Raw genomic sequence first — 27,749 nt, 5'->3', positions numbered from 1 at the left:
TGACTCTATACACAGTGTAGATTCATACTGGGTTCATGTTCCCCAGCATGAGGATTAACATTAAGGTTAATGCATGACAACAACGTGCTGCAGAGGTATTTTCATGTGAAGCACGTCAGTAATAGTCTGTTTCTATCCACGTTTTAGTAAAATGCATGCAGAGTGAAATGTGTAATTGTTGCAGGTTCAGCATTTGCAGATGTTACTGTAGCTTTGGTGATGTACTATGCAGAAAGGTGTGGTCTGACCCAGGCCTGTGATGCACAGATACAATCAACGAAGAGGTCTGTCCACATCTGAGGCCTTGCAGAGTACGTTAGTTTAATCGTTTAAAGGAGCAATGAGTCATTTTTGCCAACACAAAGTAGCAAACAGCATTTAAATCATGGGGGAACCACTGGTTCGCTTGTGCCTCCACAGATCCAAGTCTAATGTGGAATTAGAAACTCCCCTGGTGAATAATATCCAGACTAGAGGAAGAGGGCAGCCTTGCCCTTAAGCGAGGGAGTGACTTGCCACATTTAGAACCCGAACAAGCAAACTCAAGAGACAATGGTGATGTTTGAAGTGGGTCCGGTCCGCATCGCAGACCTCTGCTGTACACACTGGATAAACCTGGTTTGTGATGCTGATTAGAACTCTTTCATAAACCCAGTGCACCTTCTAGTTGCCGGGCTCTCCTTCATTTAAGGCCATGCCTGCCCTATTCCTCCATGTTGGAGTTTCCAGTGCCAGGGGAGTGCAAATTTTTGAGTATCCAGGTTTGAGTTCCTCGGGTCCAGGGCACTGGAGGTGTGGTCGGTTAAGCGGACCAGTTGTTCCCCCTTTGACAATTTAGGTAACTAAGTGTTTATTTATTATTATTATTCATATTTTGTATAAAGTACAGCATAAAGTGATGAAATAAACTACTGTGTCTACATTGAATGAACCAGTTTATTTCCCATAGAGTGGGTCCCCGAAATGTAGGCTGTAATAGTGTTTACAAAAGCAGACTCTCTGACGCTCCCCGGCCACTAGGTGTCAGTTGTAAAGTGAAGAAGAATCACTGGAGAAAAAAGACTGATTGCTCCTTTAATGGATTGCCCCTGTAGCTCTACTGGAGCTGGATTTTTTTTCCCCCTCAGAATTATTTGTTACATTTAAAATGTGGTATTCAACAATTTGTTGTTTGGTTCAGTGTAAAATATCTGCAAAAATGATAGTCTCCAATCCACAATCACAAATAACTAAACTGTGCACAGCTCTGCTGTCAGTCCTTGTTATTCTATTAGCATGTGGTGAACTGGTCCACTACAGGTCGACTGTTGAGGAAGCACATTACTACACATTCATCCCGCTCCACTGTTAGTACTGACAAACTCTAAAAAATACACACACTGCAGATTATTAACTGAACTACACACACTGCCAGTTTGTACTAGCGTCACATGTCTGACGTTTTCTCTTCTACACAAACACTTCTAATTCATTACCATCCGACTGTTATAACAACTCACACTGCACATTGATGCAGGACAGAAACACTGCCCACATATTACTCTCAGACTGTTAATACATAGTCTCACACGTAACGTGGCCAAGAATCGCCTACTACAGCAGGAAAAGACATTTAACTGACACACAAAACAACCAATCACGAGTCTGCTACTTTGGCATGACTTTGGTAGAAAGTGGCCATTCACTTCGGACCAATACCAGAGCCAGCACAAAACAATACATGGATCTGCGTATACTCTGACGTATGTAGAGCCAATCAGAATGCAGCAGCCTGAATCCTGACAGTGAGGCCAGGTTAGTGCACTGAAATGATCAGACCCTCCGTCAACTTGTGGGCGGAGCCTCTGTGGCTGAGACGAGTTAATACTTAACCTTCCGCAGAAGTCACTTCACAGTTATTACTCTCAGGCTATAAATACTACTGTTACAACTACTCACATTGTAAATTCATACCCCACAGTTATTAATATCAGACTGTTCCCCATTCAGATTCATACTCACTCCACTGTTATTTCTCTCAGGCTGTGTTAACCACACACACACACACACTGCAGATTCAAATCAGTTATTACAGTCACTCGGTTAAAAGTTCACTCATATCAGTTTCATGCTGGATTTCATATAACACTCTAAAAATGACTGCAGAATCATACCACGCTGTAAAAACTACACATTGTTCACACAGTAAAATCTCTGTCATCACTGATTCCAGAAGCTCTGGAGCTAATCCAGGTGCAGTAGAGCTACCGTCAGAAGAGTGATGTATGTAGTGCCTCCCTTCTCTCCTCAGTGAGTGGTGTTAAAACATTGCTTGGTGAGACCCCTGTGATAATAAAGCTCTGTTTAGCCTTATCTCCATAGTCTGGCTTTTTTACTCCTATAGATCAGACATTTTAAAAATATGATACTTAAAGTCTTTATTTAATGAAATCTATCATGTTCTCAGCCTCTTTTGTTAAATTCCATACTCATTACACGTTCAGGATTATTTTTTTTCTTTTTGTACATTTCATTCAGCTCAAGACCAAAGCAGCCGAGTCCACGTTGCATTTTTTGCCACATTCCTTTAATAACCATTAGCTGGTTGACTTTTTTGACTGTTGAGTTCCAACTTAAGATCCCACAGTTCCTCACAGGCTCTTTGTCTCTCTTCGAGATCCGCTGTGTGCCAAGGCATTGTGGGTCAGCTCCCCAAACGTCTGACCATACTGGAATTTATATCCTGTGGGAGATAAGAAAAAGCAACCGTATGCTAGGTTTTTAAATGTATGCTAGGTTTTTAGGAACCATTTCAGACTGACTACCCTTTAACGGTTTAGAAACGGTTTGAAATGTGTGTGTTAATGGTTATTAATTAGGTGGTAGGGCGGCACGGTGGCGCAGCAGGTAGTGTCACAGTCACACAGCTCCAGGGACCTTAAGGTTGTGGGTTCGATTCCCGCTCTGGGTGACTGTCTGTGAGGAGTGTGGTGTGTTCTCTCTGTGTCTGTGTGGGTTTCCTCCGGGTGACTGTCTGTGAGGAGTGTGGTGTGTTCTCCCTGTGTTTGCGTGGGTTTCCTCCAGGTGACTGTCTGTGAGGAGTGTGGTGTGTTCTCTCTGTGTCTGTGTGGGTTTCCTCCGGGTGACTGTCTGTGAGGGGTGTGGTGTGTTCTCCCTGTGTCTGCGTGGGTTTCCTCTGGGTGCTCCGGTTTCCTCCCACAGTCCAAAAACACACGTTGGTAGGTGGATTGGCGACTCAAAAGTGTCAGTAGGTGTGAGTGTGTGAGTAAATATGTGTGTGTGTGTGTCTGTGTTGCCCTGTGAAGGACTGGCGCCCCCTCCAGGGTGTATTCCTGACTTGTGCCCAATGATTCCAGGTAGGCTCTGGACCCACCGTGACCCTGAACTGGATAAGGGTTACAGACAATGAATGAATGAATGAATTGGGGGGTAAACACCTTAAATATCATTAATAATCCGTTATAACACATAAAACAGTGAAATAGTGAACCCACATCCGTCTCTACTGTTAAACCTCAGAACCTGTTGGATACTGACTTTACATTGTCTTCTTCATCAGTTCTTCATCATAAGCTTCAGCATATATTTGTTAATACGTTTAGTCAATTAACCAAAAACATGTCTTTTTAGACATTAATGATAATACAATGTACCTGAATATATAAGAAATGACTAAATTCTGTCTAATGATCTTTACATTTACATAAGTTCTATGACTCTTTTTCTATTAAAGAAACAATTGGTCACTTCCTACGTGTTATAACACAAGGATTATTCACTGTTATTACTCATAATGAATAACTGTTTAATACACAGATATAAACCATATATAAACTGTTAGAATTATCGCTTGTTTTAAAGTGGTACTGGTTTTTAAAACAGAAAATAATGATAATTTACTCAGTTCCTCAGTGGATGTTGATATCGATTGATAATTTTACAGCGAAGACATAGTTTAATGAGGATTAAATGTATTTGCTGCTGCGATGTCTACATGATATTTATTATAAATATATGATAGTAGTTAAAAAGGGTGTATACCTGGCACGTGTCCTGTATAAGAGGGCAGAAGGCCGCGATGCGTGGGGTAGATGTTGGGGACTGGGGGCAGACTGTTGTCCCCCTCCGTCAGACTCTTGGAGCCGTGACCCATGCTCCTCTCTTTACTGAACTGGATCAGTGCTTTGTTGGTGGTGATGGGATAACCGCTGCCGATCAGGAACCGAGCTTTGGGAACGTATCCTGTAAAACCTACAGCACATGGAAACACAACTATCAGCTTTTTTACAACAAAACCCAGATACACAGCGTGAACTACAGCAGTGTATTCAACGTTAATAAACTACACATGACACATGAATAAATGAGGGCTGTGTTAACTACCGAAGGACTGGCGCCCCCTCCAGGGTGTATTCCCGCCTTGCGCCCAGTGATTCCAGGTAGGCTCTGGACCCACCGTGACCCTGAACTGGATAAGGGTTACAGATAATGAATGAACGAATGTGTTAACTACCATTAAAAGTTAAGTGGATTTATTTTCTGCATCATTTGACTTAGAACCCACTGCTCAATGTTGTGTGTGAAACTTTCAAAGACCAATGGAAAAACTCCAGAACAACTTAGAATCAGTGGTCCAGAACCTGCCCAGGATCATTGGCACATAGCAGAACTCCCAGTGGGCAACACCATTCAATCACAAGACATCACACATTCATCTATTCACCCATTCACTCACACCTCTGGACAATCACATGTTCACTCTTAGAAATAAAGGTGCTATAAAAGGTTCTTGGAGCGATGACATAGAAGAACCGCTTTTGTTTCCATAAAGAACCATTTTTGAATTAAGCTTTCACATTCACGGTGGTTCTTCTATGGCATAACCTTTTATAGCACCTTTATTTTAAGAGCGTACTCACACACACACACACCTGTGGATACACCACACTCCTCACGGACAGTGACCCAAGGTGAGGCTAAAGCCATGTCCCTGCCTCTCTGAATTTAACACCATGTGTACTCATCAGTTTTGTGTGTCTTGTTTCTTGCCTGAAATGAAGTACTTGTACGGACTGCTGTCGTCCATTAAATACGGAGACCCACAGGGCTTCCAGGGGTCAGCAGGTTTATAAGGAGCTGCATCCGTAGAGATGGCTGTCAGTGGGGTGGTCAGACTCCGGGGCTAAAGAATAAAAAGCAAGGTGAGCTGTGATGTCCTCTCAGCCCTGAGCCCTAGTGGCGTTGTCACAGGGGCAAAGGCAGTGGCTCCTATGTGAGAGATCTACACGTCACTTTATAAACCACAGGCCGTAGCGCTTGCTTTATGACGTAAAGAGTACGGGGTCAAACTCATCCTCAAATAAAAACTGGGCACAGAACTAAAAATATACCCAAAGTGTTTGTATACGCTCTCATTCAACAGTGCTTCTGAAGGTGGGGTATTTAGAGGGGCTTTGGAACATGTCTGTGAGGATTTGATGGTAAGAGGAATGACGTGTGATGGTCCAGATTTTAAAAGCAGAGCTACTTCTTCTTCTTCTCTTTTTAATGAGTGTGTGAAACTCAATCTGCTCTGATACTCAGTCGCTCCGGCGTTCATAATTAAACACGCCCCAGAACGTAGAGAGTTCATGAGAGTTGACCCAGGTCACTTTAAATAGTGTGTGTGTGTGTGTATGTGTGTGTGTGTGTGTGTGTGTTACTTTAAACTCAGGCAGTGAGTATCCGACTGCAGGCAGTAGATCCTCTGTCCTGAGCTGGAGCCTCCTCCTCTGATCAGAGTCGAACTCATGGAGAGCATCTCGACACGTCTCTGCATAAGACTTTGAGAAGTAGTTCTGGCTCCTAGGAACAAAACCTGAGCATGCGTGCACACACACACACACAATTTTTATTATGAACATGTACATTTCTTTTTTCCTGTATTTAAATTTAATTAATTAATTATGCAGGCGGCGCAGTGGTGCAGCTCCGAGTGACTGTCTGTGAGGAGTGTGGTGTGTTCTCTCTGTGTCTGCGTGGGTTTCCTCCAGGTGACTGTCTGTGAGGAGTGTGGTGTGTTCTCCCTGTGTCTGCGTGGGTTTTCTCCGGGTGACTGTCTTCGAGGAGTGTGGTGTGTTCTCCCTGTGTCTGCATTGGTTTCCTCTGGGTGACTGTTTGTGAGGAGTGTGGTGTGTTCTCTCTTTATCTGCGTTGGTTTCCTCCGGGTGACTGTCTGTGAGGAGTGTGGTGTGTTCTCCCTGTGTCTGCGTTGGTTTCCTCTGGGTGACTGTCTGTGAGGAGTGTGGTGTGTTCTCTCTTTATCTGCGTTGGTTTCCTCCGGGTGACTGTCTGTGAGGAGTGTGGTGTGTTCTTCCTGTGTCTGTGTGGGTTTCCTCCTGGTGACTGTCTGTGAGGAGTGTGGTGTGTTCTTCCTGTGTCTGTGTGGGTTTCCTCCTGGTGACTGTCTGTGAGGAGTGTGGTGTGTTCTTCCTGTGTCTGTGTGGGTTTCCTCCGGGTGCTCCAGTTTCCTCCGGTGTGAGTGAATATGTGAGTGTGTGTTGCCCTGTGAAGGACTGCCGCCCCCTCAAGGGTGTGTTCCTGCCTTTCGCCCAGTGATTCCAGGTAAGACCCACCATGACCCTGAACAGGGTAAGCGCTTACAGACAATGAATTTCCAACCTATTAATTAATTTATTTATTTATTTAATAATTAAATTATATGTTTTTGTTTTTATTTATTTATACTAAAGTCATTGTTCATCCCCCATTATGTGGGGGTCCCACTCTGTGGAGCATAAACTGGTTCATTTATGCCCATTCATTCATGTTGGTAAAAATGACTTATTGCTCCTTTAATATGAAAAGTGTTCAAATCAAAATCAAATGGTCATGAAACTCAACAAGAAAAGGGTAATGTGTGTGTGTGTGTGTGTGTGTGAGAGAGAGAGAGAGAGAGAGAGAGAGAGAGAGAGAGTTATTAACCTGTGTATCCAGGTATCATGATGCCCCATTGCCCGTCCTCTGTGTTTTTCTGTGAAGAGGAAAAATGTTTTGAATTCAGGAGGAGCCTCGGAGAGCGAGAAATGTCCGGAGAGGTCAGCAGTTTCGCCGTCAGCTGACCATACGTCCTCCCGTGGTGATACTTCAGCTGTGGACAGTAACCTGCATACCTACAGATACATTTATATAGATGTAAGTATATGTGTTATATATTTACACTGGATGCTGGAACATTACTGTGAGGCTTCTTCGTGGAGCTTTTAAAGACACGATCCTTTTCACACGTCTGGTTCCATTCAATAACACTGTTAAGAGTTCTGAATCCATAACAAGGGCATTTTACACCAAACCAAACCCACTCTCTGACTGGGTTTACATCCCAAACCTTTGATTATGAAAAGGTTTTAAATCGTAGGTGAAATCCCCCTTAAATGGTGTGATGAAACCCAGTGTGTGTTTACACTCATCACCCGAAGCATCAAGCCATGTTCATGAGTGCTGCTCTTTAGATTTAATGTCTCTATCTGTGACTTTAGAAGCAGCAAATCTGTGTTTGGGCCTCTGCCCTTTGTTGTGGCCATTAACTATTCCATGGCAAAGGGCAAACATGAAATATGATCAGCGTTAAAAGACTGAACACAGAATAAGAGAGCACCCACATTAAGAAACATCATCGTAACACGTTTCTGTTGTTGGTTCTTTATTTATTCAATTTGAACCAAAAGTTCTGAACCATGTTCAATTAATATTAAAAAATAAATAAAGTAATGCAAGAGAATCCAACACATACTAACTGTTCCTGGTTGGTATCTTCCTACTCACCCTGGAATATACTGTGGATCCGGAGTCACGAGGGTCTTGCTGAATTTTGGAGGGAATTTCTCCATGAGCAAACCCGAGTGTGTGTGTGTGTAGTGTGTTTTAGTCTACTCCTCCAGTGAGTGTGTGTGAGCGTGCTTGTGTGTGTGTGTGTGTGTGTGTGTGTGTGTGTGTGTTTGGAAGCCGTTGCTAGTCAGCGCCCCAAGCTCAGTGACATCACAATACGAGCGCTGGACTCTCTTACTGCGTCATAAAGGACTGGGTCTGAACTACGACATAACAGAGGATTTGTTTCCACAGCACATTCCCAAGAAGACAGACCTTACATTTAAATTACACATTCATTTTCAGAGCATTATCGGATTAATTATTAATTAATAACTCACACAGAGTCCAAATAAAAAATAGCATTCGTTTTTAATCAAAATGATCAACAGGACAGCAATCGTGAACATGTTCTGACGGTTTTATTTATGTAACCTCAGTGTTCTTTTTTTAATAATTCTAGTCTAAAATAAAGCGGAAGCTCCAAAAGTGAGAGATGGGAAGAAGGGCTTTATTGTTTTACGCCTAAAATTGAACTAAGTTAAAAGTTAGAAGACGATTCCACTGCCCGCGAAATGTAAACAGAGTAGGAGTCATTTTACTGTTATGGAGTGTTAATGCATTGGTCTGTTGCGGCCTCTGGCGGTGAGTAGAGGAATTACAAAAACAATACAGCCAGCAGTGTATGAAATAAGCCCAGCGTAGAAGTGCTGCTTTATTAATCCCTTAGGGAAGATTAAACCATCCATGGGCGTGAACAGACACACACACACACACACACACACACACACACACACACACACAACCATTATTGGCAGTCTGATAGTAGGAGTTTAGGTATTTTGCTGAAGGGAAATTCAGTGGTGGATACTGAGGGAGGAGTAAGCACTCTCAGTACTGTTTCAGTACTCCTTTCACTTTCAGTACTCCAAGCCTGCTTCACTAACTATGGCTCCCTCTTGTGGCTAGAGCATGCCGACTAAAGAAGAAGAGGTGGGATGGATTTTCACTTTCCTGAGGATTTTCTAATAGTAATGCTACCATGGACTTTAGGGAGGCCTGGGCCAATCAGGACTCACAGAGGGAGCCATATTGGCATCGACCCTTGTTTGGGGTTAATTAGACTATTTAAATTCATGTTTCATTTCATTGTTCGGGGAATATGAGTACACTCGACTTAACACAATGTTCTAGTGCAAATAGGGAGTATATGCCTCTCACTTTGGGGTTTCCTACCTTCCTCCAAATATACATAGTGTAGTTTCTGCAGTGCTGAGCCTGGAGTAGCAAAGACAGAGGTTCTGTTCTCCCTCTTACAGCTCAAAGAAGCATCACAATGACTCTGAAGCTGTAACTCTAAGATAAAAACACAAACGAGTGCTGCTTAAAGGAGCTCAAAGAGTTATGTTTCTTTTTCTCCAGATGTTTTTAGAAAGATGCTTCTACTTCAGTCGCTATTTCACTGAAGTGTGGCATCTATTTTAAACTCTGCATGTTTTTGGGGAGCTCTGGGGGTGTGGCCATGACGAGTAGCTCCCTCGCATTAAAGATAGATGTTTACTGATGTTGTTGTGCAGTGTGGTTCTGTTCAGATGTGTAGTTGTGTGCAAAAAGATGGTGGTTTTTGTGGTACATTCTAATCCACCATCCTCATTTGTCCCTCCCCTTTGTGTTACACCCCGCAGCTTGTGAGTAGGTAAGCTCTGGGCTGGGCCGGCTGTTCAAAGCCTTTGTAAACGTCATTGTGAATTTCCTGATCTGTAAGCAGCATTCTGTCTGAAAGAGTTATTGTTTTCACTGCTTTATTTGATGCTGAAGGCACAGTACTTTTACGGGAGCATGGTTTTGGGACTTCAGACCTTTCCTCCTTTGGGCATTTGGAAAAAAAAAACGTTCTGTTGTGCCATGTCTCAGCACTGAATTATTTAGTTGGAAGAAACGACCACCACCAGTTTCTACAGAACCCACCCTTGACTAAAATAAGTGAACTCTTTGCTCTCCTCTCAGAGTCTGAAACCTGGAGGTGTGCAGGTGGAATCTGTGGTATTTCTGAAAGCGTGCAGTGCTTTATGCGGAGGAGTGTGAGTGAGAGCCGTGTGTGGTTTACCAGGTTTTGTGTGTTTGGTCTGGATTAGCGGAGTCAGACATAACACTGTATTTCAGACAAATATAAACCCAGTGCTCTTTACTCAGAGGATTGCGAAGGGGAACGAAGCAAAATACGTTATGCTCTGTCCATAACACAAAAGCTATTCCTGAGTAAGTACAGTCTCAGAATCACGCTTTATTGCACAAGTGCGTTTGCCCGTACAAGAAGTTTGAAAACACAGTGGAGCGTATGAAGGTGTTTAAATTTAAAGTGCAGCAAAATGAATCGGTTTTAACACTGTGAAATTGAATAAAATAAAGTTTTAAAAGAATTAAAGGGGACATTTTATGAAAAAAGGGGCGGCACGGTGACGCAGCAGGTAGGTGTCGCAGTCACACAGCTCCAGGGTCCTGTGTCTGCGTGGGTTTCCTCCGGGTGACTGTCTGTGAGGAGTGTGGTGTGTTCTCCCTGTGTCTGCGTGGGTTTCCTCCGGGTGACTGTCTGTGAGGAGTGTGGTGTGTTCTCCCTGTGTCTGCGTGGGTTTCCTCCGGGTGACTGTCTGTGAGGAGTGTGGTGTGTTCTCCCTGTGTCTGTGTGGGTTTCCTCCGGGTGCTCCGGTTTCCTCCCACAGTCCAAAAACACACGTTGGTAGATGGATTGGCGACTCTAAAGTGTCCGTAGGTGTGAGTGTGTGAGTGTGTGTGTTGCCCTGTGAAGGCCTAGCGCCCCCTCCAGGGTGTATTCCCGCCTTGCGCCCAATGATTCCAGGTAGGCTCTGCACCCACCGCGACCCTGAACTGGATAAGCATTACAGATAATGAATGAGTGAATGAATAAATTTTATGAAAAAAAAATGACTTTTTCACATTAATATGTGTATTCCACTTTTGAGTCCACCAACCCACACACTGTGAAACAAGTGTCACCCAGTCAGTTTTCAGTATGCTGCCAAAGTCAGAAAACATGTGACTAACTCTAACCCTAGGTTTTGACATCAATTCGCCACCCTCGTCTGAGTCTGTCCAATCACAGCACTGGATTTTGAAGCTTCAGACTCTTCAAAATCAGTCCTGAGGATGGTAGGAACCCCCTCCCTCCCCCTCCCCTTAGATTTTAGAACAGTGCTGTAAAAATGAGTTACACTAAGGGGAGCTCCTGGACCAGCCCCCCCCCCAAAAAAAAAAAAAAAAAAGAAAACAATCTCGTATATAGATATTATTTAAAATGAGCAAAACAGACACAACGAGGGCAGAGAAATAAGAACACTGAGCAGAAATAGAGAAAAGACAATGGAAAAGAAAGAGAACAGAGTGAAAACGGCTAAAAACCAGAGCTTCTGCTCCTCGCTCCTCACTGCTGTGCGCTCGGGGTCGGGGTGAACAGCGAGCGGCTCATTATCATTTAAAGGAACAGGTGCTGAAAGCGGGCGTTCTGAACAGGGCTGTTTACACAGGGGGAGAACACTGCTGTGGGGCTCGTGGGGTTTGGACCAAAGCGGGTCACAGACGTTTATTTAAAGGGTTGAGAATAAACTCAGAAAAGTACAAATTCTTCCCAGTTTTCCTCGGGTAATTGGAAGCTCCCTTTGGGAGTGGACGTGCTGCCTCCAGTTCACCTCCACAGACAGGAATGCAGGCCTTATCTTCAGGAATGCTTTGTCACGTCGTTCATGTTTTAAGCTCTGCACATATTTGAAAATTGTGCAATTCTGGGCTCTTTCAAAGCTCTGTTGAGATTCAGACTCAAAGTCAGAGTGATTCATGTCAGCCTCGTCCTCACAGATACACACACACACACACACACACACACACACACACACACACACCTCCCCTTATACTCTTTAAAAATTTTGGATTCAACTATAGTAGTGTGTAAAAGTCATAGACACAGAAGAAGATTATTATTATTATATATTTAAATAAGCTGCTGGGCGGCACGGTGGCGCCGCAGGTAGTGTCGCAGTCACACAGCTCCAGGGGCCTGGAGGTTGTGGGTTCGATTCCCGCTCCGGGTGACTGTCTGTGAGGAGTGTGGTGTGTTCTCCCTGTGTCTGCGTGGGTTTCCTCCGGGTGACTGTCTGTGAGGAGTGTGGTGTGTTCTCCCTGTGTCTGCGTGGGTTTCCTCCGGGTGACTGTCTGTGAGGAGTGTGGTGTGTTCTCACTGTGTCTGCGTGGTTTTCCTCCGGGTGACTGTCTGTGAGGAGTGTGGTGTGTTCTCCCCGTGTCTGCGTGGGTTTCCTCCGGGTGACTGTCTGTGAGGAGTGTGGTGTGTTCTCCCTGTGCCTGTGTGGGTTTCCTCCGGGTGATTGTCTGTGAGGAGTGTGGTGTGTTCTCCCTGTGTCTGCGTGGGTTTCCTCCGGGTGCTCTGGTTTCCTCCCACAGTCCAAAAACAAACGTTGGTAGGTTGATTGGCGACTCCAAAGTGTCCGTAGGTGTGAGTGTGTGAGTGAATGTGTGAGTGTGTGTTGCCCTATGAAGGACTGGCGCCCCCTCCAGGGTGTATTCCCGCCTTGCACCCAATGATTCCAGGTAGGCTCTGGACCCACCGCGACCCTGAACTGGATAAGGGTTACAGATAATGAATGAATGAATGAATAAATAAGCTGCTTGTAAAAAATGACATGTAGATAAAAAAATGTTTATTCAGGAGAAGGATTCAAAAGTATTACACTGCAGAAAAACGAAATCTAAGCCAAATGGACTTATATCTAGTCTAAACATGTATTACTCTCTATTGGTAATAACTGTAAGAATGTTTTTTTTACCTCTATTACGTAATTGTATCTTCAGAAAGTGTTGTGTTCCAGTGGCAGAAATAAGACACTTTCTGTAGATAAAATGACTTAAAACAAGTCAAAATAAGTTAGAAATAATTTTAATAAACTTACTGTATGATACTAGATATTTAAACTAGATTCATTTTCTGCAGTGTATCTGTGCTGTGAACGAGTGAAGAACAAAGTGTGTTTCCAGATGTTCTCCTTCATCGTATGGATTTGTTAAATCAACAGCACATTGTTGTGTTATTATTAACATTATTAAATATATATCAATGTGGAAAGGGTTAAAGCAAGACATTCACACAGAGAATATCACTACTTACTGTAACAGTGTTATTTGCTTTCATTCTAACATTAGGGTTTTGAGCAAATACACTTTTACGGCTCAGATAAACAGCCTTTTAAATCCCATTTTGTCAGGAGCCTAAGCCTTCTGCACAGGGCTGTGTTTTAAAGTACACACGCTGTGCTCACAGTTCTTCAGTTCTTCTCCACCAAAGAGCATGCTCTGGAGGCTAAGGTCACCACACCCACTGCCAAGCATCATCTAGAGGGATTCAAATCCCCCCCCAGGATTGGGCTGAGGAGCTGTGGAGTTCTCTGGAGCTGTATCCACACTATGGAACGTGCTGGAGTGGTGTTGTTGATCCAGAAACGTCATCCAGCATCAGTCCCAGACCTCGGAAATGTTTATGTGGCTGCCATCGTGTCTAAAACCAGGCCTGGCGAATGTGCACCAACTACCTTTCCACAGGAAATGAAGGAGCAGGTGTCTGCAGACCTGGCCTTTACAGAGTAAAGTTTTTACAAGGCATTCCTTTAGAGTTTCGGTACGCGCTGCTTTCTGCACAGTTGCAGTTTCGGTGAGTGTTGAGAGCCGGTGCGTTTGGGACGTGTCTGGACACATCGGGTGGTTGGGAAAGAAGGATGGAGGGAAGAAGGGGAAAACGTGTGGCGTCATATAGAGCTCTGAATCCGCTCTGAGCTGTGGGAGAGAGAGAGGAATGTGGGCGGCGCTGTTGGGAGGATGCTTCAAATTCTGTCACAGGTCTTTAGACTGACTTCCTGGTGGCTGCAGTCAGTCATCACCTGTCAGGCTGCAGAGGAGTCGCGTGGAAGTGGTTTAGAGAAGACACACGGGGCTGTTTTTTTTTGGATTTCCTTGTGTTTGGAGACAGAGCCATGGACTGATGAATCTCTACAGGAATTTCGGGTCCATGCTGGAGAACTGGGTGGCGGATGGATACCCAGAAGCCTCCTGTTTCTCTGAAGGAAAACTGCACAATGCCAGCAGCATTGACTCCGGTTCAGCAGATTCCATCAGAGTCCCAGGAACCACGCTGAGGTCCGAGTCTGAGGATTCCGGTGTGGATTTGTCTCACGTGGGCAGCCCTAAGACCTCCAGGTCAAGTGTGCTGACCTCTGAAGACTCTCTCACGTTCAAACCGGTGCCTAAATGTGAAGCTGAAGAAGATCTAAAGCCTTCAGCTTCTTCTCCGACCTCTTCTCTGTGCTCATCGTCATCCTCATGTTTCTCAGTGACCCAGGCGTCTCAGAATGGCTCATCAGAAGGAGGTAGACCTTCAGTGGACCGGGTTTTGAGGACAAATGAGTCAAATTGGACAGAGGCAACAGAGAGTAAGTCGCTTTTCCAGGACAAAAGCCAGGATGTCAGGATTCGTAGACGCTGCAACACAACCTCACTGACCAGAGGACTTCACACAGCTGCAGACAGGATACCTCACAGGAGCAGGACTGAGAGTGTGGGGTCAAGAAGGCCTCAGACACAATCAGCTGATCAGCACAGACAAATACCCTCACCTCAACAGCATAACCTCACTAATGGGGACCCGGCAGAGGTACGACACACTGTGGCCTGTCTCTACTCATTGATTTAACAGAGATATCTTTATGTTGAGGGTCCTGAGTGCAGCTGATGTTTCAAAACAGATACATAATGCAATAGTTAAGGCATAAACGATGTCACTGAGAGCGCTCTTGTGTATTTTATTAGGTTTATAAATACATTTTAAAGTGCTTTCATAAAACAGAATCGTAATTCAGTGTTCAAACATTCTCTCCTTTGTTGTTTAATGGTAAATCTTTATTATGATTTTATTAATAATGTATGTATATATAATTATCATTTTATTCAACAAGAAAAACCTAAAAATTCAATATTAATATTCCACAAATCGTCTAAACCCACACTCACACAGACTATTGGACACAACATTATCCTCAAGAACAGAACAAATCCATAAATAAATTTTCCTGATGAAGCTCAGAACAAACGCAGCGTCCAATAAACTCTTCACTCGCTGCTTTCACAATGCTTCAATTTTAGGTTAATTTTGGGTTTTTCATCCATCCATTATCTGTAACCTTTATCCAGTTTAGGGTCACGGTGGGTCCAGAGCCTACCTGGAATCATTGGGCGCAAGGCAGGAACACACCCTGGAGGGGGCACCAGTCCTTCACAGGGCAACACACACACACCCACAAATTCACTCACACCTACGGAAACTTTTGAGTCGCCAATCCACCTACCAACGTGTGTTTTTGGACTGTGGGAGGAAACCGGAACACCCGGAGGAAACCCACGCAGACAGAGGGAGAACACACCACACTCCCCACAGACAGTCACTCGGAGGAAACCCACCATACTCCTCACAGATAGTCACCCGGAGGAAACCCACGCAGACACAGAGAGAACACATCACGCTCCTCACAGACAGTCACCCGGAGGAAACCCACGCAGACACAGAGAGAACACACCACGCTCCTCACAGACAGTCACCCGGAGGAAACCCACGCAGACACAGGGAGAACACACCACACTCCCCACAGACAGTCACTCGGAGGAAACCCACGCAGACACAGGGAGAACACACCACACTCCTCACAGACAGTCACTCGGAGAAAACCCACGCAGACACAGGGAGAACACACCACACTCCTCACAGACAGTCACCCGGAGCGAACCCACAACCTCCAGGTCCCTGGAGCTGTGTGACTGTGACACTACCTGCTGCGCCCCTTATTTTGGGTTTTGTTTAATTAAATACAATTCTAATACAGTGCAACAGTTACCATAGAATAAAACACAGTGTGAGAATGTTTAAATTACAATTATCTAGTAATTATAAAAGGATAAAAATCCTTTAAAATGTATTTCTGCACCTAATACATGGATAGATTTAGTTCCAGAAAATATGCAAATAACAAATAACAAAGTGGACACTGCTGGCCCAGTGTTGGTGCTGGCAAACTGCATGGGAACAGAAGTGACCCACAAATTAAAACACTTCTTTAGTGATGCGTCACAAAACAGATCCGACCCGCTCCTGATGAGGACATGTCATTGTTAATTGGAGAAAACTGGACGTGAGCCAGAGGTGGCCCAAAAATGACCTCTCATGACCTGTGGCCTGGATTTGGTGTCCATTAGCCCTTTTTGACCAAATGAACTCCCCAGTGAACCGGTTTTAACCAGGTCGGCGCCGGTGCCACAGATACATGTATAGAATCAGGAAAGTGTCATGGTTTATTCACTGTTTAAAGAGGGTTCAGTTCAGAGTGGTATTTGATATAAATGTGTAAATGATGCAGAGTTGAGTCAATTTCAGTTCAAAGTGAGTATTTTTAAAGAACACACCTCGATTTGTGCTGACCACAGCCCCAGTAACAGACAGAGCATTGTCCTGTTTTTATTTCCTTGTAATTATATATATATATATATATATTAAAGCAGATAAGAGTTCACTGCACTGTAACTCAGTGCTCTTTCTGGAGCTTTTTTAGCTTAGACACATTCCCAGATGTCACCACGGTTATGTGTTGAAGGACCTACTGTTCTTTGGTTCCAGCCAGAAACCAACCTTTCAGGACCTGGAACAGAACCAGTTCTATATTGGTGAAAAAGGCCTACATTTGCCCCTTAAGTGACAAGCTGGAGCAATCCGCCCAGAAGCTGTCATTCCTGTGGCAAATGGGCCATGATAATGGGGGGTGTGGGGCAGACCTGGGCCAGAATCATTTTACAATCTGAGATGCTGATGTATTAAAACCAGAAGAAGTAAAATAATCATTCTGAAACATGAAGCTACCTAAAGCTCAACACGCTTAGAGGAGAACCGTAACCACTTAGTTTTGTTATGTTAGCTAACAGAGGTCTGCATTGTGCTAAGAAATGGGGGAGAGGGAGAGATTGATAAAAGACCCTCCCACCCAGAGAGAGGAGAGAGATTATACACTTTTGGATGACTGATTACGGATGGCTGTGGCATCATTGATTTGAAACACAGTCCTGTACTAAAAGCTTAATAATAGGGTGAAGCTAGGAAATGTAAATACATTACTGACATTTACACATTACTCTCATTATTACGCATTACTCTCATTATTACACATTACTCTCATTATTACACATTACTCTCATTATTACACATTACTCTCATTATTACACATTACTCTCATTATTACACATTATTCTCATTATTACACATTACTGACATTTACACATTACTCTCATTATTACACATTATTCTCATTTTTACACATTACTCTCATTATTACACATTACTGACATTTACACATTACTCTCATTATTACACATTACTCTCATTATTACACATTACTGACACTTACACATTACTCTCATTATTACACATTACTGATATTTACACATTACTCTCATTATTACACATTGCTGACATTTACACATTACTCTCATTATTACACATTATTCTCATTATTACACATTACTCTCATTATTACACATTACTGACATTTACACATTACTCTCATTATTACACATTGCTGACATTTACACATTACTCTCATTATTACACATTACTCTCATTATTACACATTACTGACATTTACACATTACTCTCATTGTTACACATTGCTGACATTTACACATTACTCTCATTATTACACATTACTCTCATTATTACACATTACTGATATTTACACATTACTCTTATTACACATTGCTGACGTTTACACATTACTCTCATTATTACACATTATTCTCATTATTACACATTACTCTCATTATTACACATTACTGACATTTACACATTACTCTCATTATTACACATTGCTGACATTTACACATTACTCTCATTATTACACATTACTCTCATTATTACACATTACTGACATTTACACATTACTCTCATTATTACACATTACTCTCATTATTACACATTATTCTCATTATTACACATTACTCTCATTATTACACATTACTGACATTTACACATTACTCTCATTATTACACATTACTGATATTTACACATTACTCTCATTATTACACATTGCTGACATTTACACATTACTCTCATTATTACACATTGCTGACATTTACACATTACTCTCATTATTACACATTGCTGACATTTACACATTACTCTCATTAAACATTACTGACATTATTACACATTACTGATATTTACACATTACTCTCATTATTACACATTACTGACATTATTACACATTACTGGCAGAGTTCCAGATGTGATTAGCATGAACGTGTCATGTTTTATTAACCTTTGCTTCAGTAGTTTCTGTTTTTACCTCTTCACTGCTGTTGTGGTTATATTTTTAATTACATTTGAACAACTGAATTACTGCATACATTTACATAACCGGCTCCTTTTATAACCTCTGTTCACATGAAATATTTATAACCGTGCTGTTGGCTGGGTGAGCTCTGTATCTGCTGTAAAGGTGCAGCGTTAACCGCTCTTTATCTGAGTGGGAGGTTCAGGGGTTTGATTCTCCTTTACATCAGAGAGAGATATGCATCAGATGTTGGCAGAGAGAGAGTTGGACGTGAACAGGACGTGAAGAGACGTCTGATAACGTTCTCAGGGACTCCTCGATTCGCTCAGATGACTCTTAATGGTCGGTAAATGGCCAGCAATTGTCGTGTTTTATAATCTTTTTACAGGAAAGCTCAGATAATGAGCTCTTTACCTCTCACACACACTTCACTGAGGCAATAAACACACACACATTCATATACACACACGGGTGTGTTTTTATACATAGTCAAGACATCATTGAGCCTTACCTATGTCCTATATGTATTTTTTTAAGCACCTATATGAAATATAATCATCTTCATATGCAATACATACACAGAGCTCTTCAAAATTCAGAGACCACACTGCATTTTAAACGATATTTAAGTATATTTTATTACATTTTCACACTCTCTCACATTCTCTCGGCTCCACTGACCACACAGAAGTACTTTGACTATAGTCAATAGGTTGCATACTTCATTGTTTTCAACCTGTTCTTCAGTGCTCAGCACCCACAAAGACCACCACAGAGCCAGTCCACTGTCTGTGTCCTTTTCTCAGTGTGTTTTTTTTCTCTGCAGCTCCACGTCCTTTCAGACCCAGTGTTGTTTGTTTTCCTCACAGTGTAAGCATGGAAACACACAGCTGTGGATCTGTCTCAGCATCTCCTCTCTCTCTCTCTCTCTCTCTCTCTCTGAACCCCTTGGGGACAGTTGTAAAGGCTGCCGTTTCCTCTACAGCCCACCTTTCAGTTTGAGAATTTGCTTTCATTTTTCTTCTTTCTTTCGGCAAGTGGATTATCTTATAAATAGCCAGCAGCCATAGCACCCAAGCAGTAGAATGTATAAATCCGCCGGAGCTAGGCAGGTTGGGGCCAGTACTTGAATGGGAGACGTTGGGTGGCTGTTGGAAGTGGTGTTAATGGGATCCCAATGCCTGAGTGCAGTGTCAGGGACACTACGAATAAACAGCACGGTCCTTCAGATGAGACGTAAAACCCAGGGCGTTTTGATTCCAGGGCAATTCCTTGAAGAGAGTCGGGGTGTGACCCTGATGTCTGACTAAATCTAACCCAAGTTCATAAATCCGTCTCGGTCACTTCCTCTGATCTCCTCTCTAACCAAAGCCGGTGTGATATAAGGCAACTCCCTATTGTCCCAAAGAATGTAAAGAGTTTTGAAAGTCTAGAAAAGCACTGTGGATGTGTAACTACCATCATCAATATTGTCATCTATAAAAGTAAATGTCTCTGACAGTCTCTTAACTTTAAATTTGACTCTGGTTTAATTACAAAATCAGAACTTTGTCTTTTAAATATATGCAAAAAAACCACACTCATGCTGGTGCATACTCGCACGTCGACTGTCACTACACACCTGCTTATTAATCACTCTTCCTACTTGTGTGTGTGTGTGTGTGTGTGTGTGTGTGTGTTGCACTTTCCCCTATTCTCTGAACCAGTCTGTTCAGGTGAATTCAGTGGTGTTAAATTGGACTGTGAGGAATGCAGTGTATGGGTGTGTGTATGTGTGTGTGTGTGTGTGTGTGTGTGTGTGTGTGGTTAGAGAATGCAGGCTAGAGATAGCAATGCATTCAGGACATGTCTGAACACTGACACTTTAATGAGAGCTGGGAAATAGAAACAGTTTCAGAATTGCTGTTGTTATTGTTATTAATATTTCCATGCTGTGGTTTCGCATGTTGTAATGTGGCACCCGTGTGTATTTCCGCTTGGTCATCAATAGAAAAAATGCCTCTGGATTAATGAACGTATGTCACATGCGCCTTTGTGCAACCGTGGATCGAACATCTAATCAGAAGCAGATTGAGACCCCCAGTGTCACCATCTGTCTGTCTGTTCCCTCATCACTCACCTCAGTGATATCCATGTCTGGGATTTGATAGCTCCTGTAAGTATCGCTAGTTAGTTAGCTCCTCCAAGCGTGTTGGATGCATTGGGCTACCATCATTTCTTCCAAACAATGTTCCAACATGTAGTATTCTCAGAAAAGTACAAACTTTATGTGGCAAAAGAGGGACAAACTACCCATCAATGCCCTTGATTTTAAAGGAAATGATAGATGAGGTGTCCACAAACACAGTGTCCACAGTGTAAATTGACATGTGTCTTTATAGACTGGTCAGCACTGATTGTCAGAGTAATAAGTGTCAGAGTCAGGGTTGGGGTAAAGGTGAGGGCTAGGTTTAGGGGTAGAGTCAGGGTTGGGGTAAAGGTGAGGGCTAGGTTTAGGGGTAGAGTCAGGGCTGGGGTAAAGGTGAGGGCTAGGTTCAGGGGTAGAGTCAGGGCTGGGGTAAAGGTGAGGGCTAGGTTCAGGGGTAGAGTCAGGGCTGGGGTAAAGGTGAGGGCTAGGTTTAGGGGTAGAGTCTGGGCTGGGGTAAAGGTGAGGGCTAGGTTTAGGGGTAGAGTCTGGGCTGGGGTAAAGGAGAGGGCTAGGTCTAGGGGGGAGTCAGGGCTGGGGTAAAGGTGAGGGCTAGGTTTAGGGGTAGAGTCAGGGCTGGGGTAAAGGAGAGGGCTAGGTTTAGGGGTAGAGTCTGGGCTGGGGTAAAGGAGAGGGCTAGGTTTAGGGGTAGAGTCAGGGTTGGGGTAAAGGAGAGGGCTAGGTTTAGGGGTAGAAGTTTGGGGCAGAGTTAGAGTATGTTGCAAGAAAACTCACAGAAACAAATGTTCATTTCTCTCTCTCTCTCTCTCTCTCTCTCTCTCTCTCTCTCTGTGTGTGTCTTACAGGATAGTGTGTTTGACAGAGACCCGGACAGCGATGCTCTCTCTCCCGGGCTGCTGTATCTGGAGCAGTTGTGTCGGATGCTGGAGAACATCGCTCGATTACAGCGTCAGAACCAAAGCCTTCAGCTGGAGATGGACGCCATCCACATTCAGAGAGGACACCCACACAGAGAGGTGAGAGATCCAGTGAGTCTCACTAGTTTAGTAAAGTGAAGTGTAGACCCTCATGACCTCCCAGAGCCTCAGATAAGACCTGAAAATGACTCATGCTCTGCAGTGATTGTGGAGGAATCTTTTCCCATTTTATTTACATTTACATTTACGGGATTTAGTCGACAGCTCTTATCCAGGGCTTATTCTTATTTGAAAGTAGTAAAAGACATTAACAAAGGGTTAAAAACCTCATATCTCCAAAACTATAACTCTGCAGAAGAAGGGAATAATTACATTGGAATGGAAGCTACTTGTTTGAGCTCAAGGATATTTTAAATTACAACATTATATGAGTTCAGACAATTACCTTTCAATCAAATGCATTTATTCCCTTCTTCTGCAGAGCTACAGTTTTGGAGAGAAGTCTGTTATTGTTAATATCTGTTACTACCTTCAAATAAAGCAGCTATTTCATTTTAAAACGACTGTTAACTTTGGGCAGCAATGGTGGCAGTCCAGAAAGTGTCACAGCCACACAGCTGTGGGGTCCTGAGGTCCTAGGTTCAGTCCTCATCAGAGTGGTCCAGTTTCCTCTCGCAGGTCCAACACCACGTGTGTGTAGGTGGACTGGCTGTTTAAAATTGTCCATGTGCATGAGCGAGTGGGTAAGTATTTGGACCGTTGAGACCTGGGTGTGTTCCTGCCTTCCGTTCAGTGATTCCAGGTGGGCTCCGGACCCACAGTGGCCCTGATCCGGATGACGAAGTCATAGAGGATTTTATAAACTGTTTCTCAGCAGAGTGAAGTGAATTCAATCCTTTTTTTTTTTTAAGTGTATAAGATCATCTCAGGTTTCACTCCGTTGGGTCTTGGTTTCCAGGAGCTGCACCTGTTTACAGCTGTGTATTTTTTATCTTCTGTTTGAATCTGAACTTCTGTAGCAGGTGTTGCGTTGGAGATATCAGGTTTCTCTTAAATCCCACTTCCTTCCTCCTCGTCTCATCTCAGAGGAATGTTTCTCACCGCTGCCACATTAAGAGTCGGTGTGTGAAAATGTTCAGTTGAATAGTGTTTTTAAGTAAAACGTAAAATTGTAAGGTATCTATGGATGTAAAACTACACAGAGTTGTACGTACAATATGAGTGCTCTATAATATACACTGCGTATAACATGAAAGCGTACGACTTGTTCTAACTTGACCCCTACTTTGGTTTCTGCAGACGGTCAGTTCACAGAAGAGTGAAAAGCACTGCGCAGATGACCCCTCCACTCTTTCCTCTCCTTTCCGCCGCAGGACTGCCTCAGACACGTGGGCTTTCCTCAGGCATCGACGTGAGTCACTGAATTTATCACTAAAGGAGATAAAAATAGCACTCCAGGGAGTTATATAATACATAATTAAGCATTCAAAATAGAAAAGAAAAGTGACTAGCGCTCTAATAACAACAAAAGATAAAGTTATACATTTATGCATCTTTGTGGGTCTCGGACAGAATCACTTTACTAAAGGTGTTCATTCTGATTGTTTTATTGTTGTGTCTCATTTTTTGAATATGTCTCTGTCCTTATCATTGTCTCATATCATTTTATTGCATGTGACTGTGGCCTTTTATTTGATTTGACTGCGTAAATGATTTTACAACCATGTTATTCTACTGTTTTGATAGTTTACGTTTTTTTTAAGTGTTTGTTACTAGTTAAAAAATTAACACACATTTTTTAAATATAAACATATATATAGATTTAGTTTTGATGGTCTTCCTCTGTGATCATTAGACTTGGTTAATTCCACCCTGAATCTAGTCCTCCTCCAGCCACACACAGAGATATTACCCTTGTTTAGATGTAATTCTCAGCTTGACTACAAATGAAGTGATTGATTGATTGATCCTGTAGCTGTAAACCTAGAACCCCCCGGTGCTGATATGCGGATGTCTGATGTGTTGGGATGGTTTCTGTCCCCTGCAGGAAAAGCTAAGCCTCAGTCTGAACAGTTTGGATCGACGGATGTGTTACAGGAGGAGCCGTACGACAGTTTGCAGGAGGTGAGGGTGATGACAGCTTGTTCCTGGGTAAAGCTGAGCTAAACTGGTTTGGTGTGTGTTGGTTAAACATCATTTCCCAACATGTTCCAACAGGAGATCAGAACTGAATGTAAAGCCAAGTGTGTTTTGATCAGAGACTTATCAGTGGCTAAAGAACAGGAACTTTTCCAGAGCAGGGAAACCCCTTCTGAAATGAATTGGAAACTGATATCTGGAGTTAGTTGATTGTGTTAAAGTGATTTCTGTCGCTGTTGGTTTCCAGCCTCTCGAATCAGAGCCGGGGAGGACGAGTAGCAACCTGAAGCAGAAGATGAGCTCACTGAGAAAGAATGAGAAATCACAACACTCCAGGAGCCACAGGTGAGACGTTGCCAGCGCGCTGACACTGTGTGACCAGAGATAAGAGTCTTAGGTGTGGTTTAACAGAGTGGAACTCTGCTGAAAAACAGTCATAACAACAGTTTCATTTTGATTCTGATTGTGTGAATGGGTAATGATTCACACAATACAACACACACACACACAAACACACACACACACACACACACACATGCACGCGCGCACAAACACACGCGCGTCCACACACACACAAACACACAAACACACACACCACACACACACACACAAATCGTACAGTTGTGTAAAATTTTCCACAGGTGTGTGCGTGTGAGTGACCGGGTGAGTGTGTGAATGACTGGGTGAATGTGTGATTGATTGGACGAGTGTGTTAGTGACTGAGTGAGTGTGGGAAACTGCCCAGAGGTGTGTGTGCGTGTGTGTGTTTGTGTGTGTGTGTGTGTGTGTGTGTGTGTGAATGACTGTGTGAATGACTTTGTGAATGTGTGAGTGATTTGGACGAGTGTGTGAGTGACTGAGTGAGTGTGTGAGTGACTGAGTGAGTGTGTGAGTGACTGGGAGAGTGTGTGAGTGACTGGGAGAGTGTGTGAGTGATTTGGACGAGTGTGGGAGTGACTGAGTGAGTGTGTGAGTGACTGGGTGAGTGTGTGAGTGACTGGGTGAGTGTGTGAGTGACTGGGAGAGTGTGTGAGTGACTGGGAGAGTGTGTGAGTGATTTGGACGAGTGTGGGAGTGACTGAGTGAGTGTGTGAGTGACTGGGTGAGTGTGTGAGTGACTGGGTGAGTGTGTGAGTGACTGGGTGAGTGTGTGAGTGACTGAGTGAGTGTGTGAGTGACTGGGAGAGTGTGTGAGTGATTTGGACGAGTGTGGGAGTGACTGAGTGAGTGTGTGAGTGACTGGGTGAGTGTGTGAGTGACTGGGTGAGTGTGTGAGTGACTGGGTGAGTGTGTGAGTGACTGAGTGAGTGTGTGAGTGACTGGGTGAGTGTGGGAGTGACTGAGTGAGTGTGTGAGTGACTGGGTGAGTGTGTGAGTGACCGGTTGGGTGTTTGAGTGACCTGGTGAGTGTGTACCTGATTGGACGAGTGTGTGAGTGACTGGGTGAGTGTGTGAGTGACTGGGTGAGTGTGTGAGTGACTGGGTGAGTGTGTGAGTGACTGGGTGAGTGTGTGAGTGACTGGGTGAGTGTGTGAGTGACCGGTTGAGTGTTTGAGTGACCTGGTGAGTGTGTACCTGATTGGACGAGTGTGTGAGTGACCAGGTGAGTGACTGGGTGAGTGTGTGAGTGACTGAGTGAGTGTGTGAGTGACTGGGTGAGTGTGTGAGTGACTGGGTGAGTGTGTGAGTGACCTGGTGAGTGTGTACCTGATTGGACGAGTGTGTGAGTGACCAGGTGAGTGACTGGGTGAGTGTGTGAGTGTGTGATTCATGATGTGGTTCAGTTAAAAGTCATTAAACCTGACCCTCTCTTTCCCCACAGTTTATACGGAGAGAGGTCACTGATGAAGCTGTTCAGAAACAGAAGGAAGACGACACATCTCTGACGCTCTAACTGTGACGTTACCCAGACAAGGAAACCACAAGGATCACACTACGCCTGTAATGAATGGTTCTAACGGGTCCCTCCGGTGTAAATACCCCATTTTTATGTAATGCTAATCCAGTCATTTGCTCTAAATCTGAATGTCAATGAAGTGTAAGATTACACAGTAATCTCGTGTAGTACCGTGGCATTACATCACAGCATTCGGATTGTGCCATGCATTACACAGCAGGGTTCAGAGCCTGGTTTAAAGTGAGTAAGAGATAATGACATGTCACAGACCAGTTTAGTCCAGTCTTAAATCTTACTCATTTACTACAAATCTACATTCAGTTGTTACAGTTTAACAGTGGTGTTGAATGGAACCAGACGTCAGAAGAGTTTAATGGCTCTAAAAGCTCCCCACACAAAGTGAAATGCTGTCTGAGACACTTTTTTAATCATTGTGTAAAATATAAAATGTAAGGTACAGGTGCAAAATAACTCCCAAACAAACGTTCCCGCTATTTTCCCATCACCCTTCAGTGTATATATGTGGATGAGTGGAGCTCACTGCTGACTGTAGAGGAAGTAAAACACAACATGTGTGATGTAGACATTGAGATGTCTGGTTCCCCTTTAAAGGTGCAGTGTGTAGGATTTAGTGGCATCTATTGGTGAGGTTGCAAATTGCAATCAACTGAATACCCCTCCCTCACCCCTCCCATTCAACATAAAACATCTGCTACAGCATAAAAGCGTGAAAGGCACTTACTGTTTTGTCCGTTCTGGGCTACTGTAGAACGTGGCCTCCTTTTCTATACTTCATTTCAGCTCAGATTGTGTGTGATGTGTAAGGGTTAATGCACCCAGTAACTATATTTAATGATGGTGTGTCTTAGACAATTCACCATTGTCTCCATACTTTCAAATATAATGGAAGTTTGCTGTCAATGTAATGACTCAGGTAGACGTCTATCATCACTGTCAAAACAAAACCTTGTATCTCCACCTTAGGTGTTTTTGTTTTTTTAACAAAACTGGAAACAGCCAGCTGTCATTTACCCCATTTCAAGATAAACGGGCCAATAGAAATGGCCCAAAATGACTTCCAATCAATGTGTTACACTGGCTTCCATTGAGAATAATAAGGATACTACATACTTCTCTTGTGAAGTTGCTATTTTTAAAGATGAGGTTTTGTGTTGACAGTGAAGATACATATTTTACAGCTTCAAAACCCAAAGAGAGCTCTCTGCAGGCTTGAGGAAGTGGAATATGATATGAATAATGTATATATGCTATAACATAATATAATATAAGCTATAATGTGGAGGTAATGTACTTTTAAAACTGTCTATGGAACTTATTGTGATATATTTTCAGTACGTCCAGGCCCTTCCGCTGTTAAACAGCAAAAAGAAAAGTAGTATGTCTTTGTCAGGCTGTAGATGATGTGTTCTCGGTGGAATGTGTACAGTGCTTCATTCTCACTTCCTCAATGCACCCATTCCTCTCTGGTTTTCTAAATATTCACTGTTCCTCATGTTTTCATGTCATGTGCAGTATTTTTCACACTATTTATGTAATTTGTATAAAATTTTGTTTACAAATCTTTGTCTTTGAAGCAGTTTTTGTCCAGTTCTGTTCTTGTGTGCATCCTGTTTTTATTCTAATAAGCCCATGTCATGGGAAGGGTCCAACGATACCTGCCGGCACTAGTGTCTGAGTAACTCCCAAACTGGACTGCTAAGGTACACCTGGAGGACCAGAGGGGTCTTCTCCTAACGTGAGAGGATGCATTGCACCCTGCAGAAGCTCAACAGTAGCTGGGCAGGGGCTCGTATCCTGTGGAACACGAATGCACACCTGGAGAGACAACCAGAACTCACCAGAAGTGGTGTGTGAACCTGGTTTGCTCTGCATCACAGTCCAAAGCTCTAATGACTGAGCAAACTATTGTATTTTGTTTGTATCACACCTCTGGCGAATGTGTGAGATCACACATTCACGATTCACAGAATGAGAGATGGCCCCTTGCATAAGGCCAAGGCCTTTTGTGGACCCCTTGTGATACATAAGACTTAAAGCAACAGTAGGTAATAATTTTGCCATATAATTACAGTTTCATAATCATTGTTAAGCTCCACTGAGCTATGCTAGGGATGACAGAGCCTCTGTCGTTGCTACTATGGGCTCAGCACTGCAGTAAATGCACTATGGAACTTCTGAAGGTGGGTAGGAATCCTCCCCTGCTCCCTCCCGCTTTCCACTGATTTCAGGACTTTGCAAATATAGAAGACAAAATATTCCCAGGAGCAAAATAAAAGAAATACCAAATCGAACCTAGAGTTCCTTTAATAAATGTGTTTATAAAGAGTTATAATACTTAATAA

The 27,749-nt window shown here is 43.3% G+C and overlaps 2 protein-coding genes across 2 annotated transcripts; one reads left to right on the top strand and one right to left on the bottom strand.

Moving 5' to 3' along the window:
• Positions 1–2,561: 2,561 nt before the first annotated feature.
• On the bottom strand, positions 2,562–7,940 carry cimip2b (ciliary microtubule inner protein 2B). Its single transcript, XM_066651805.1, has 6 exons — positions 7,804–7,940; positions 6,964–7,151; positions 5,703–5,857; positions 5,050–5,182; positions 4,042–4,251; positions 2,562–2,722 (listed from the first exon to the last, which is right to left on the bottom strand). The coding sequence occupies exons 1-6, from the start codon at positions 7,866–7,868 to the stop codon at positions 2,631–2,633; spliced, it is 843 nt and encodes a 280-aa protein (XP_066507902.1). The 5' UTR covers positions 7,869–7,940; the 3' UTR covers positions 2,562–2,630.
• A 5,874-nt stretch (positions 7,941–13,814) lies between these two features.
• On the top strand, positions 13,815–26,960 carry si:dkey-106l3.7 (uncharacterized). The gene is made up of 6 exons (XM_066651476.1): positions 13,815–14,572; positions 21,279–21,449; positions 22,650–22,761; positions 23,398–23,474; positions 23,737–23,834; positions 25,312–26,960. Exons 1-6 carry the CDS (start codon positions 13,904–13,906, stop codon positions 25,373–25,375), a joined length of 1,191 nt encoding a protein of 396 aa, XP_066507573.1. The 5' UTR covers positions 13,815–13,903; the 3' UTR covers positions 25,376–26,960.
• Positions 26,961–27,749: the final 789 nt, after the last annotated feature.

Source organism: Hoplias malabaricus, chromosome 18, assembly GCF_029633855.1.
Source record: "Hoplias malabaricus isolate fHopMal1 chromosome 18, fHopMal1.hap1, whole genome shotgun sequence".
NCBI classification, from domain to species: domain Eukaryota; kingdom Metazoa; phylum Chordata; class Actinopteri; order Characiformes; family Erythrinidae; genus Hoplias; species Hoplias malabaricus.
This window is presented reverse-complemented; position numbering and strand designations above follow the sequence as displayed.

Coding starts and splice junctions, on each gene's coding strand:
- cimip2b (XM_066651805.1), bottom strand. CDS start 7,868: ATGGAGAAATTCCCTCCAAAATTCAGCAAGACCCTCGTGACTCCGGAT. Junction 7,152..7,803: donor GATCCACAGTATATTCCAGG/GTGAGTAGGAAG, acceptor ATGTATCTGTAG/GTATGCAGGTTACTGTCCAC. Junction 2,723..4,041: donor TTATACAGGACACGTGCCAG/GTATACACCCTT, acceptor TATCTCCCACAG/GATATAAATTCCAGTATGGT.
- si:dkey-106l3.7 (XM_066651476.1), top strand. CDS start 13,904: ATGAATCTCTACAGGAATTTCGGGTCCATGCTGGAGAACTGGGTGGCG. Junction 14,573..21,278: donor CTAATGGGGACCCGGCAGAG/GTACGACACACT, acceptor TGTGTCTTACAG/GATAGTGTGTTTGACAGAGA. Junction 21,450..22,649: donor GAGGACACCCACACAGAGAG/GTGAGAGATCCA, acceptor TGGTTTCTGCAG/ACGGTCAGTTCACAGAAGAG.